The sequence below is a fragment of the Zeus faber genome (assembly GCF_960531495.2).
Source record: "Zeus faber genome assembly, chromosome: 2".
Taxonomy (NCBI): domain Eukaryota; kingdom Metazoa; phylum Chordata; class Actinopteri; order Zeiformes; family Zeidae; genus Zeus; species Zeus faber.
In genome coordinates this window covers 39,092,061-39,106,616 of record NC_137189.1, presented here as the reverse complement: position 1 = coordinate 39,106,616, position 14,556 = coordinate 39,092,061, and the positions used below count along the sequence as shown (strand labels likewise).

General features: G+C 46.3%; 1 protein-coding gene across 1 annotated transcript in view; it reads left to right on the top strand.

Moving 5' to 3' along the window:
* Positions 1–2,906: 2,906 nt before the first annotated feature.
* LOC307248291 (E3 ubiquitin-protein ligase Midline-1-like) overlaps positions 2,907–14,556 on the top strand; it is a gene marked incomplete at its 5' end in the record, with an annotated part of 30,235 nt that continues 18,585 nt past the window's right edge. Inside the window, one exon of the mRNA XM_080024641.1 lies at positions 2,907–3,632. Coding sequence (XP_079880767.1) covers positions 2,907–3,632 — 726 coding nt within the window. The remainder of the gene's footprint in view (positions 3,633–14,556) is intronic.

Genomic DNA, 14,556 nt, shown 5'->3' with positions numbered 1-14,556 from the left:
AAACACAGCCCCATTTATGGATTTCCACTTTTAATTATCAAGACTTAAATTGGTAAGGCATCACCTTATTTTCATGAGAATTAAACAATTATTTACAGTGTTGGACATGATGAGGTCCTAGACTGTTTCCATGGTTTGGATACTGTATATCTGAGGGTTAATTTGGGATTTGGGAGGTGGGTGGACGGCCTCCACCTCTGTCCACCCTCAATTTAACCCCTTGAATATACACTGATCAACCACAACATTAAAACCACCTGCCTAATAATGTGTAGGTGCCACCAAAACAGCTCTGACCCATGGACTCCACAAGACCTCTGAAGGTGTCATGTGGTATCTGGGTCCATGGATTGGGCTTCTTGTCACAGCACATCCCACAGATGCTGGACTGGAATGAGATCTGGGGAATTTGGAGGCTGAGACAACACCTTGAACTCTTTGTCATGTTCCTCAAACCATTCCTGAACATTCTTTGCAGTGTAGCAGGACACATTATCCTGCTGAAAGAGGCCACTGCCATCAGAGAATACCCTTGCTATGCAGCGTGTACTTGGTTTGCAACCATGTTTAGGTAGGTGGTACGTGTCAATGTAACATCCACATTAATGACACTGCCTCGGCCAGCTTGCCTTCTACCCATAGTGCGTCCTGGTGCCGTCTCTTCCCCAGGTAAACTACATGATGTAAAAAAAAAAACGTGATTCATCAAAGCAGGTCACCTTCTTCCATTGCTCCATGGTCCAGTTCTGATGCTCATGTGCCCATTGTAGGTGCTTTCAGTGGTGGACAGGGGTCAGCATGGACACTTTGACCGGTCTGTGGCTACGCAGCCCCATACACAGCAAGCTGTGATGCACTGTGTGTTCTGACACCTTTCTATCACAGCAGCATTAACCTTTCCAGCAATTGGTGCTACAGTAGCTCTTCTGTGGGATCAGACCAGACGGGCTAGACTTCGCTCCTCACGCGCTTCCCTGAGCCTATGGGCGGCCATGACCGTGTCGCCGGTTCACCGGTTGTCCTTCCTTGCACCACTTTTGGTAGGTGCTAACCGCAGCATACCGGGAACACCACACAAGACCTGCTGTTTTGGAGACGCTCTGACCCAGTCGTCTAGCCATCTGGCCCTTGTTCAAGTTCAAGCTCGAGTTCAAGAGATTATTTGTCAGACCAGAAGGACCGGAAGGACCAACGTTGTGACGCATGGACACGCACCTCACTTCTGTCAAAGTCGCTCATAGTCACAGTTGCCTGCCCATTTTTCCAACACATCAACTTCAAGAACTGACTGTTCGCTTGCTGCCTTATATATCCCACACACTGACAGGTGCCATTGGAATTTGATGATCAATTTGATTCACTTCACCTGTCAGTGGATTTAATGTTGTATTTCCACTGTCCCTTACAGGGTGAAGCACCATGTGTATGTCGATCTCAGTTAAGAGAACTTATCCACGATATTGAACAAATATTTTACAGAAAATGACTCAGGAGTCTAGCAGAAAAAAGTAGTTTGTCCGCTCCATTCATGAGTCACGACAATGCACACGACGTTCACTGAGTCAGACGCTCGACTCTAAATTTAAGAACGAAATGGGCCGTGATGCGCCAGCCACCGATTCACGTCAACTGAATCAAGAGAACGAAGAGTCATGAAATGCGAACAGATCTTTTTACCAAGTCGCTCGGAAAGAGCCGAATCTCCAAACGGGCCGAACTTTCTGTAACAAAAGTCAAACGGTCTGTAGCTGGGTTCCATCAGTCTGTCACTGACTCATGACGCATACTATTAATTAAAAAAAAATTTTTTAATCCATCTCATCATTTCGAGGGATAAAGTTTGTGTCAATCAAAACCCCGTTATCTCAGAATGAGTTGTGGTGACAAATGGAGTGGGCACATGCAGATATCAGGGCAGTTGAGTGGAGGGACTTACCCCTTATGATGTATATTTAAACAGTTTTTAATGGTGCCAGTAAAAAATGTGCCATGTCAAAAAGGCAAACGGAAAATTTAGTGATGAAGTGGAAAAACTCAGTTTAACTTAGCATTCCAGGTTGAAATCCCTGGTGTCCAACAAGTACAACTCCTGTAATAATTTTATTTTCTCAAACTATAGCTGTATTAGTTGTTTTTTTCACACTCCATGATTGTGAAAAATAGATACACTGATGCCTATTCAACCAATGTGAAATATACACTATACACATTGTATTTATTTGATCTTTGCAGTATTTTAACACCATTTTATCCCATAATTTCCAAATCCTGTTTTCTGTTTACAAACATTAACTCACACAAAATCATTAACTCACTCATCCCTAGCCATATTATTATATTTTTTTGTATTTGTTTAGTAATGTTTTAGTACTTCTTAGTAAATTCCTGAATTTCCTTAAGAAATGGTGGTGAGGCTTGAAATGGGGACTTTGGCTGCATGCAGGTGACATGGGCCTTCAATTCTCTGCTATTCCTCTCTCCTACTGTCGATTAATGCGTTTTCTGTTCTACTCTTGCTCTACTCTCTCCACCAAAATGTCTGTGACGCAAAAACTCAAACAGCGGTGACTGCTTGACGGACATAACTTTCCAAGTCCTCGGCGTGTTGTTGTCTAAATGTTCCCTCAGTTTCACTTCTCGCACTTATCCCCTCGTGCTAACCCTAACCCAAAGTCTGGTCCGTAGAGATAAAAGACGTTTCACTCCACTTAATCACCAATCCCTCTGCTTTCTCTCTTTTCTTTTCACGGCCCTGCCTTCATCCCATTACCCCTCCTCTCTCTCTCTCTCTCTCTCTCTCTCTCTCTCTCTCCCTCTCCCTCTCTTTCTCCCCCGCAGACGGCTGAGCGGCTCTCCTGCATTTCGCTGAGTGTGCGCCTGGTCCCGCCCGGCCCTTTCTGAGCAGGATGGACACTCTGGAGTCGGAGCTGACCTGCCCAATCTGCCTGGAGCTCTTCGAGGACCCTCTGCTGCTGCCCTGCGCCCACAGCCTTTGCTTCGGCTGTGCCCACCGCATCCTCGTCTCCAACTGTGCCGCCAACGAATCCGTCCAGAGCATCGGCGCCTTCCAGTGCCCCACCTGCCGCTATGTCATCTCCCTGAGTCCCCAGCGCGGACTCGAGGGACTCAAGCGAAACGTCACCCTGCAGAACATCATCGACCGCGTCCAGCGCGCCTCGTCCACTGCCACCGGGCCGCCCCTGCCGCTGCCCGCGCCCAACGGCGGGCCCGACTCCCCAATTGAGGAAGGTAGCGGGGACCGGCTGGCGCTGGTGCCCGTCAGCGCCACCATGTCCAGCCCCGGCACGCCGCCGGAGCCCATCCAGTGCCAATTCTGCGAGCAGGACCCACCGCAGGACGCCGTCAAGACGTGCGTGACGTGCGAGGTGTCCTACTGCGAGGAGTGCCTGCGCGCCACGCACCCCAACAAGAAGCCCTTCACGGGCCACCGGCTCATCGAGCCCATGCCCGACTCCCACATCCGCGGCCTCCAGTGTCTGGAGCACGAGGAGGAGAAGGTGAACATGTACTGCGTCATCGACGACCAGCTCATCTGCTCGCTGTGCAAGCTGGTCGGCAGGCACAGGGACCACCAGGTGGCAGCGCTGAGTGACCGCTACGAGAAGCTCAGGGTAAGAGAGCGTCACGCATTTCAACAGTTGGGCGGAGTGGTAGGGGGCGGGGCGACTGAAACCACCGGACGGTGAGAGGGAAGGATAAAAACATGGCCACCTTGCTCAAACACGAACAAGAGGCAACTAAACCCTCAAATATACCTAGCAATAAGCCTGAATATGCTCTTTATGGAGCAATCCTTTTTCTAAAATTCTAAACAACCCAGACACCCATGAGAGAATTAAACTTAGCTGTTGAGTAAGTAAAACAAAATATTGACCTGACTTTTTAGCGAGAACTTTCTTTCCTGTTCCATTGACTTCCGTTCAGTCTGGGGTTTTCAGGTCTGCGGCCACTTAGCGGCCATTAGCAGAACAGTAGTTTAAAGGACTGCCACACTTGGCTTCAACACCAGGTTTCCGCTCGCTGGTGTTTCCAATTTTTTGAATAAAGATAGTTTTTTTGGGAAAGTGCCAAAGCGCCAGCGTGACATTTCCCAACTATCTCCACCGAGTTATCTCACTCCGTTGTTAAGCGAGACTTTATCGTCACTCACTGATTCATTATCTCTGCAGAATAATTAAACAATTAGCATAATCGCTACACCACCCCGGAGCGCCGGGAAGGTATTTAGAAGCTCACACACACACACACATACACACGCATAGCGGTGTGAATATGGAGTGTAATTAGTGACGGGACATGGCGTCTTCAATGAGGTTGCAGGTTAATGAGTGCCAATTGCCCGCTGGGTGTAGGTGTGGTTAATTGAGTGAGGCTGTCGGACGCCCGGAGGGGTCCGTCTCGCCCAAAAACCACACCTGCTGCATTTTCCTGTACGTGCTTGAGCCTTGTGTGTGTGCACACACGTCTTTGTCAAAGTCACTGTTGGGGTATTTCCCTTCTCTTTTTAGAGCACAATCTGAATTTGCTTATCGGGCCAATTGCCTTTCCATATATGATGCAGACAGACAAGAAGTATGAAAACATTATAATAAAATTGTGATAATAACAGTAAAACAGTTGCTTAACAGTCTATATACAGTAGATACATATATAAAATATAAATTTAAATATTTTTTCTGTACATGAATAATAATAATAATAATAATAATAATAATAATAATAATAATAATAATAATAATAATAATAAGTATAAGCAATACACTGGGTCCAGTTTATTTGTTTTAGGTACGTGTTACAGTTTTTTAATTTCTGTGAAACACATCACAATTTAGGGCTGAATTTTTAAATAACAATAACAATAAATATGTTTAACTTCATAAATATAATAAATACATGTTAATTGTAAATACTACTTCATTGCATTTTTTCTCTAAATAATGTACAATTGGAAAATTCAGCTTTATAGATGACTTGTCTGTATTGTAATAAACACAATATTTATGGAACTCTAACATGAATTTGTCATTAGTAAGTTAGGTTTCCACGAAATACGAAAAACGTTGTGGTAATTCTATGAGTAATTACCAGTGCACGGCTTCTAGTTTTCCGGCGGCTCAGGCGATCTTGAACGCGTCACTCAGTCGCACATTGCAGTGGTTTCAAATGGACGGAGTTTTTAAGGACTACGTGTCATTGCATTTTTCATTAATCAGCAAAGTGATGTGGACCCATATAAAATATGAATATATGAAAAATGAAAAAATAAAATGTGAATCTACCAGGTAAGAAGCTATATAAATATACACCTCAATCGATAGTTTGGTAAGGTCAAACAAGTACAGAGTGACGGAGTCTACTAATAATAATGATATAGAGCTAGAGTTTACAATTAATTTATTTGAAATTACTTTTAATTAAGAGGATAAAGAAAAAGGGGATAGCAGAAAATAAGTGAATGTATATTAATTCACTTATTCATTTATCTTTGTTTCTTGTGTTTTTTATATATTATATACAGGAATGAACCGATCAAATCAGTAAGCCGTACGAGAGGGCCACACATTTTGTTTTGTGTCTATGTTTCCAATTGTTTTAAAACGCATGTTTGCTCTGACACAACTTGCGTAAAGGTAAATTAAAGAGGCCGTAAATCTTTCGTATCTAAACTCTCACTTTTGTCTCTCAGACTGTCTTGTAGAGAAGTGTTTTCCATCCGGTGCGCCGTGTAAATGTTGCAAATTCCACTTAAAATACATAAATGACGAAAACCAGCTCTTGTGTCGCAAGATCAAAATTGCCAGAAGGCGTGACTGTTCGTAGCGACGAAAGGTTTGACTCTTTTTTTGGGGGGGATTTGGTTCTGGACGACTCACTCAATAAACTCCCTCCGATTCAGTCGGTGTAATGCACGGCGAGCGAGGGAGGACTTCCTGTGAACGGCGAACGAGAGTCAGAGGTGCCGGTTCGGCTCTGAGTTGGGAATGAAATGGAATGAATTATGCCAAATGCTTTTTATGGCCTTGGACTTTAATTAGTCGCCAGTAATGATGAGTCCGGACTCCCGAGTCACTGGAAAGAGCTGTTCATTACGAACGAATCGTTCACGAGTCTTGCATCAAAATCTATTAGTGGGCCACAATAATAAGCACAGTTATACAAGTTTGTGACGTTTTGTGGGGTTTTTTTTTCTGCGGTTACCAGCACAGTGGTGAGCCGTGGGGTTATTCCATTTTTAAAGGTGTGACGTGGCAGGAAGAAGGACGGGAGGCGCTCAAGCCAGGGCAGAGACGGCGTCTCATGTGTTCACATGCTGCGAGCTCAGGTTGAGAAATTACCATCTGGGAGGAATAATTAGCAGAAAGTACAGGTCTCTGCATCCCGCTTGAGTCATGTCTCTCTCTCTCGCTCTCCCTCTCTCTCTCTCTCTCTCTCCCTCTCTCTCTCTCTCATGCAGATAATGCGGACGGCACGGGTCAACGCACCCGGTAATTATTTGGCCGGCTAATTTGCAACCGCGACACTAAAGTGTAACTTACAGCCCACTTGCGCTCGCAAGAGGGGGGCGTCGCAAATGGCTCTCAAAAATTAATTCTGCGGTAAGCGTCCATCAAAAAATCCCCTCGTGCGTCACCGCTGAGATGTATTACCGTCCGGGCTCCCACCGCCCGGGAAGCGTACGCATGCATGTTTTTACCGAATATCAAGTGGGACACGCTGACTCCACCTGTAGTTTCTTTTTTTTGGGGGGGGGGGGGGGGGTCTTGTGGATGGAGTTCTTTCGAAAATTGCCCCAGATGAGAAAAAAACACGAATGAAAAAATTGGTGAATCAATGTGTAACAGATCCGTGTCCCATCAGCGGTTCTGTGGATCACTAAGCGGCGAAGAGGGCGAAGTCTTCGGCTGAATTTTTTGCATATTCTCCGAATCGATTCCCGAATACTTTGTCAAATGTTGCAACACGAATGTACAAAGCACAAACGGCAGAGGTTCCATTCACAGGGTTTTGACAAACGTGGACCTCGGCCTGAGGGGTCTGGCTGTACTGCACATATCACAGCCCAAATCCAAGTCCGCCGACCTACGTTAGTACATAAGATCAGCGTCTCTCAAGCTTTTTGTTCCCGTTTGTGACACGTCACGAACATGTACAGCGGTGCTTACGGCCGAATCAAAGTTAGTGATGCACGACTTGCGAATGATTCATTCGCGCCGAACCGCTCTTTCAGGGTTAGGGTTGAGTCTGGAGTCACTCCATCAAACGACTGGATAATCCATTCACAAACTGAAAATTATTACTGAGGACCGAATTAAAGTCGAATGCAAAAAAAAAAAGTCAGAGTCATTTGGCATCATGATATAATGATATAATGATATAATGATATAATGATATAATGATTGGAATCATTCATGTTAAATCCGACTGACTTACACGTTGTATTCCACGACTCTTGTCAGAATGAGCCGACTCTTCCGACTCGTTCATCGTTCGCAGGAAGTCCTCCCGCGCTCATCGCGCACTAAACGCCAACGCCATCATGAAAAGAGTCGCGAAATCGAACGGCTCTTTGACGAGCGCCTCGTCGGGGAATGTCGGGAGTCGAAAACCTCGCGCCGCCCGGGAACGGACATCGCCGGCTCAGGCGAACTTCGGGGAAGATTCAGCGGCGCGGCGATGTGGAAACCGGCGACCGAGGCAAGAGCGTGACAAAGCGTTGGGGTCGGAAGGGTCCGGACCCCCATCCGTTTCGTTTTTTACCCCCCCCCAGCGGCCGTTAAATATTGACGAGCGGGAGATGCGCTTGATTTTTAATTCATTGAAAAAGACGCAGGGAGTCTCCCCCGAGTGGAAACAAAAAGATGGGATAATTCGGATAAGAAGCGAAATCCGCTTTTTCGCACGCGGCCTGAATTATTTAAAGCACTTTAGGCAATTATGCTTCCCCTTTAAAGGGGGAGTTTTTTTTTTGTGTGTGTTTTTTTTGCTGTTCTTCTTTCTCGGCTTTCTTCGTCCAAGGCTCTGACAAGTTAAAATTTCCCTCCGGATCCCTTTTTTCATGCGTCTCACTTTTCTTGTTCTTTCCTTTTTTTTTTTTTTTTTGTCGCCCAGTGGCTCGGAGGGTAGCGGTTCTGATAAGAAGCCTGGCGAGGGGTATTGTGGGAACACCCGTCCCCATTTTTTCTCTAGAGATAACATGTTTTTCCCTCCCGGTCGCAGGGGCCTCGACGGGGCTGTCGGAAAGGCTTTCTGAAATATCTTCGTCTCGGACGCTTTTTGAGCTGCGGGTCGAGAAATGGCTTTTGTGACAGTACAGTACTTACCCCGCAACAGACTTCGCCGCTGCCGATACCGGCTTGTTTTTCTGATCTTTTTCAGCCACTTGGCTCTGATGGTTTGACTGTGGTGAAACTTGTGCTTCGGAGCCACGAGTTTGTGATGCATTGCACATTACTTGTTATTTTAAAAAAAGTAATGTATTACACAATACTGGTTACTTTGAAAAAAGTCATGTATTACACATTACTTGTTATTTAAAAAAAAGTAATGTATTAGTCATTACTCGTTATAATTTTTTTTTTATGTATTACACATTACTCGTTACCTTAAAAAAAGTACTGTATTAGTCAGTACTCTATATTTAAAGAAATAGTAATTAATGACACATTACTTGTTACTTTCAAAAACGTTATGTATGACACATTACTTGTTAATTAAAAAAGTCACATATGAGTCATTACTCATTATTTAAAAAAAAATGCAATGTATAACACATTGCTTGTTATTTAAAAAACAAGTGTATTACACATTACTCATTACTTGTTTTTCTGATCTTTTTCAGCCACTTGGCTTTGATGGTTTGACCGTGGTGAAACTCGAGCTTCAGAGTCGAACAATTTACTACGCAGCCATTGGCGAGCAAATCTTTTGAACGACTCGGGAGTCGTGAGTCACTCCAGCGAGGAAAGAGTCGTTCGTTCGAGTGAGCGACTCGTAGCAGTGATGGGGTCCTTACTTTGAAAAAAAAGTTATGTATTACTATTACTTGTTATTTTAAAAAAAGTAATGCATTACACATTACTCGTTACTTTAAAAAAAGTAAAGTATTACACATTATTCGTCACATTAAAAAAAGTTATGTATTTCACTTTACTCGTTACTTTGAAAAAATAATGTATTACACATTACTTGTTATTTAAAAAAAGTAATGCCTTACTTTGCTCATTACTCCCTGGAAAAAGTTTTTTGTTACACTACTCGTTACGTTACTTTTGCGTCACTCTGCAACGTTTCCTGAGATGCGCTGTCCCGTCATTGCCACACAGTCGGCACGGTGCCTTCCTGTTTCCCAGCATGCACTGGGTTCAGACGCAGAGAGTTACGTTATTGAGTTTTTATTTGCGTTGCTGAACTGTTCGTAATCATTTTTGTTCATGCTGTAAGTGTTTTGGGGGATAAAGTACGAGTAAGTACTTGCCGAGCCAATAAAGACCCCGTTGACGCAAACTGCCTTGCTTCACCGATCTCCACAACAGAAAGACTCCTTCCTTCCTTAGTTGGATGCAGAACTTTGTAGACGAACGCAGGTAGCGAGTAACGATGTCATCGTTTGATTGGTAAGTGTCATGTGATGACTGGATTTATGACGCTGACGCGTCACCACATGCTGTCGTCTTGTGCGGTGAAAAGGATCAACCTTGGTCCAGTCTTTCCTTCCCTCTTTTCTTCTGGAGTTCCCGTCTTCACTTGTTCCCACCTTCCTTCTTTGCTCCTTCCTTCCTTGCTTTCTTCACTTCTTCCGGCTTTCCTACTTTCCTCCTTCCTTCCTTCCTTCCTGAGTTCCTTTCTTAACTTATTCCTAAGTTCATCCTTCTCTACCTCTTTCCTGCCTTAGTTCCTTTCTTTACATATTCCGACCTTCCTTCTTCCTTCCTTCCTTAGTTCCCTTCTTCACATATGCTGACAGTCCTTTCCTCCTCACCTCTTTCCCCCCTTAGTTCCTTCCTTGCTTTCTTCAGTTATTTCTACCTTCCTTCCTTCTTTCCTTCCTTCCTTCCTTCTGTCCCCCTTTCCTTCCTTGGTTCCTTCCTTCACATATTGCTACGGTCCTTCTTTCCTCCTCACCTCTTTCCCCCCTTAGTTCCTTCCTTTCTTTCTTCACTCATTCCTACCTTCGTTCTTTCCTCCATCCTTCCTAATTTACGCCCTTGCTTTCTTCACTCCCTTCCCTTGTTCCCTCCCTTGGTTCTTTCATGCATTATTCACATATTCCTTTCCTCCTCTCCCACCTGCCACCCTTTTCTCCTCCCCTCCTTCCTTCCTACCTTCCTTCCTTCCCTGCGCCAGGGCTCCAATTTGGGACATCTTGTCGACCCATCGCAGTGATTCACTATTCAGTTATGCAAGGCGCACACACACGCACGCAAGCACACACACACACACACACACACACACACACACACACACACACACACACGCACGCCGTACATGGAAAAGTGCTCAAACACCCAGAGGAGAGCCCTCCTTCCTCGCCTCCTCTCCTCGCTCAGCTGCATTTGTACCCATCAGGCAGAACAGTGAAACAGGCAGACAGCTGAAGAGCAGAGTAAATAACAAACACCCTGCGAGCTCCGTGCACGTCCAGCCTTCCGTCTCAAGACGGATGGCGCGGGCTGGGTGAAGAAGACACGGTGAAAGGTAGCGCGGTAAACAAAGACAACAAGGAATCCGCCACTGCACCTCACCTGTCTGACTGCCAGCATCCATCCATCTGTCTGTCTATCTATCCTTCTGTCTGTCTGTCTGTCTATCTATCTGTCTGTCTATCTACAGTATCTATCTATCTATTTATCTGTCTGTCTGTCTGTCTGTCTATCTATCTATCTATCTGTCTATCTATCTATCTTTCTATTTGTCTGTCTGTCTGTCTGTCTCACTCGCTTTGGTTTCTCTATCTTCTTTTGTCTTTGCTGTTTGGGGAATGAAGTCTATTTTCTGAGCTTCGGTCAAACGTTTCCTCGCTCTCTCTCCCTCTCTCCCTCTCTTTCCCTCTCTCTTCCTCCCTCTCTCTATCTCTCCCTCTCGAAGTCTGCAACTGTGCATCGTCTGGTCTCCGTATCCTACAGACCCTGTAACCCTGTACCGCTGGGTGTGGTTGATGTTGTGCACTACTTTCCCACTCACTCTGTGCGCCGTCCTCCCAGGTCGCTTGGCCCTCACGTGGGCCGCAAAGATAAGACAGAGCCGCGTGTCGTCGCTCGCACCGTCGTGTCAGAGCAGGGTGCGCCGTGGCTGCGCCGGTCCTAATAAGTCCACGTCAGTACCGTACAAACTTTACTGACTCTGTTGGCTCTTTCCTCAGTCGCGTTGGCAGTAAGTGAGAGTGGAGCGGCGTCTTTTGACAACGGCGGAACACGGATTTTGGGACATTGTGTCATCCACGCAAAACACCTCCTCCCGTGTCGTTGCGCAAGAGACTGTTTGAGACGGAGAAATGGCATTGCACCTTTTTACACCTTTCGAGGTACAAAAGCTTCGCCGCGCCTCAGGGGGTACACTTCAAAGGCCACTTTAAATGCATTCATTTGGTCTCTTTCCCAACCCTTTTCACATCGAGGACTGTGAGGTTTTGTCCCTGGAACCCCGATTAGGGAAGGTTTTTTATCGTGAGATATGATCAAAAGAGTCATTCAAGGTTGCAAATGTCTTTAATAATGAGATCAAGTAAATTAAATAATGTTGAAGTTGCAATATGAATCATCTTTGAAGGACTGAATCATTTCTCGTATGACCCCCCCCCCACATTGAGAACCGCTGCCCCAAATTGTACTGTGCTCAGATTAATATACCAAAAAATCCTGAATAGCAGATGCTGTGGAAACAAAACGTTTTCCTACGGGTCAAAGTTGCGTGCATGTCAGCTTCCGCAAAGGAAGGGTGAGACTATTTTTAGGGGTGTATTTACAATTGCTGTCAGTTCGGCGCGCCGCCCCACCCCCGCACAACGCCTCGAGGGATGCTGCGCACACGTGGACATTGTTGGAGAAAACGTAATATCCAAACCTCCGCACAGGGGGAGGAAGAATTCTGATGGTTTTCTCTGTCGAGATGTTGAAATAACACTGTAACCAAAGGGTTAAAATGATGTTCATTAACAATACAATAACATAACCAGACAGAGACAGACAGACGGACAGACCGACAGACAGACAGACAGACAGACAGACAGACAGACAGACAGACAGACAGACAGATAGATAGATAGATAGATAGATAGATAGATAGATAGATAGATAGATAGATAGATAGATAGATAGATAGATAGATAAACAGACAGACAGACAGACAGACAGACAGACAGACAGACAGACGGACAGACGGACAGACCAATAGATAGATAGACAGACAGACAGACAGACAGACAGACAGCCAGACAGACAGGCGGATTGATAGCGAGAGAGACAGCCAAGCTGAGGCAAAGACAGCGAGCTCAGAGGCATTCCAGTTTAATTTTGGTGACCTTAATACCAGTGGACATCATGATCGGCTTCCAAAAAAACAAAACACGACGCACGCACGCACGCACGCACGCACGCACGCACACACACACACACACACACACACACACACACACACACACACCCACACACACACACACACACACACACACACGAAAACGCACCAGAGGAGAACACAGGATGAAAGCAGCTTTCAACTTCTGTGTATGTGTAGTTTGTACATTTAGTGTGCCTATGAGTGTGCATGCTTATTTGTGTGTGTGTGTGTGTGTGTGTGTGTGTGTGTGTGTGTGTGTGTGTGTGTGTGTGTGTGTGTGTGTGTGTGTGTGTGTGTGCTAGTGTGTGTGTGTGCGTGTGTGTGCGTGTGTGTGTGTGTATGTGTGTGTGTGTGTGTTCTAGACACATCTCATATCCCTAAAGGTCACAATGTCTCGGGGTGGGGTCTGCTCTAATTCTGGGACATGCACATTTTGACTTCACATACTAAAATTGCTAAATGAAATTGACACGGTGTATTATGGCGCAATGTGAAAATCAGGGTCTTTTTACCACCTTTGTGCATTTCCGCCGCCTACCTACAGCTACGGTGGTGGTTTTCCAGGCCACGGCAGCTCCACGTGACACAGCTGTCGGTCCGCTGTCGTTGTTGTTGTTGTTGCCGCTCCCATCCATCCATGCATCCCATCATCATTCCCCTTCAACAGTGCCAATCCGCTGTGAACCATTATGTTGCGTTTTTCGTGCGCCATTGCCGTATTAAGGCCATCTCCCCGTTAAGCCCCCCCACCCCTACCCCCCCCCTAACCACAACCACGCTAAAGCCTGGAAACACGGATGTGTATCAAATTTTGAGCTAAATCCTGCCGCCTTGCGTCGCCTCGCATTGTCTTTTGCGCACGACCTTCCAATGCCAATGTCAGCATCAACATCCCCACGGGGAACGTTCAGCCTTTGCGCAAAAGGCAGCTCAATAGCAGTTACCACTCAATGGCTTTTGGGACGTTGACTTGACTTGCTGCCCCTTCACATCCCAGCGATTTTGCACCATATTCTGCGCCCAAAGCTGAGCTCCTGAATCATCCGGATGACGTCGAAGGTGGAAGGAAAAACCCCTAATGTCACAACGGGACAGGCGGAGACGCCGCAGCGGAAGGGCTTAGCACGCTCCGTTTGCCGTCGACGCCGCGCTTTTAGGGAAGTAAAGTAGACAGATTGCGCCCGGGCAGATAGAAGCGAGCAAAACGAAAGAAACACAAGGGGAGGATAAGAAAGGGAGGAGCGGGCCGGGACAGAGCTGACACGCTGTCACCTGCTTGCCGCTTCGTTAGCCCCGAACGCTCCACGGGAGGGAGGGAGGAAGGGAGGGAGGGAGGGCGGGAAGTAGTAGGAGGCGGGAGGCTTTGGATGCCCAATTTGCCGGTCGGCTGGGTTTTTCTGCGCACGGCTCGGTGCACAGCCGAGCGGCTCTGGCAGTCGCGCGAGTCGCAGAGTCGAGTGCAGCGTCTTCTCGGGGCTGACTTGGTCGGCCGGTGCTCGGAAGGGAAAGGGAGGGAATACAGGGGGGGGACAGGATGCGGCGGCAGTACAGGGACGAGGGCCACCACCGGCGTCCAGAGGTATGCGAGGGCAACCCCCTCTCCTTCCCCACCCCTCTCCGAACCAAACCAAAGCTAGCCCCGATCCCTAAACCAAACCCTCACTTCTACACCCTCCCAAAGGTCCACCTCTCCCCCCCCCAAAAAAAAATTTGAAATGCATCTTTGCTGAATACACATTGGCAATGTCCATGCTTTGTATTGTCATCTTTGTGTCATTTATTTCATTGTTTGGACTTGAAGTAGGGATTGGGATGCAGAGCCTGCAAGCAGATCTGCAACTTGTTTGACTCTAGCCAACACCCTCACACCTGATGGAGGCAACTGTTGCGTATCTTAACATGCATTTTTTCTTTTTCTTATTTGTACCATTTTTATTTGTTTCAGGAAATCATCAGATGGTTCAATATCCCATTCCTTTAGGT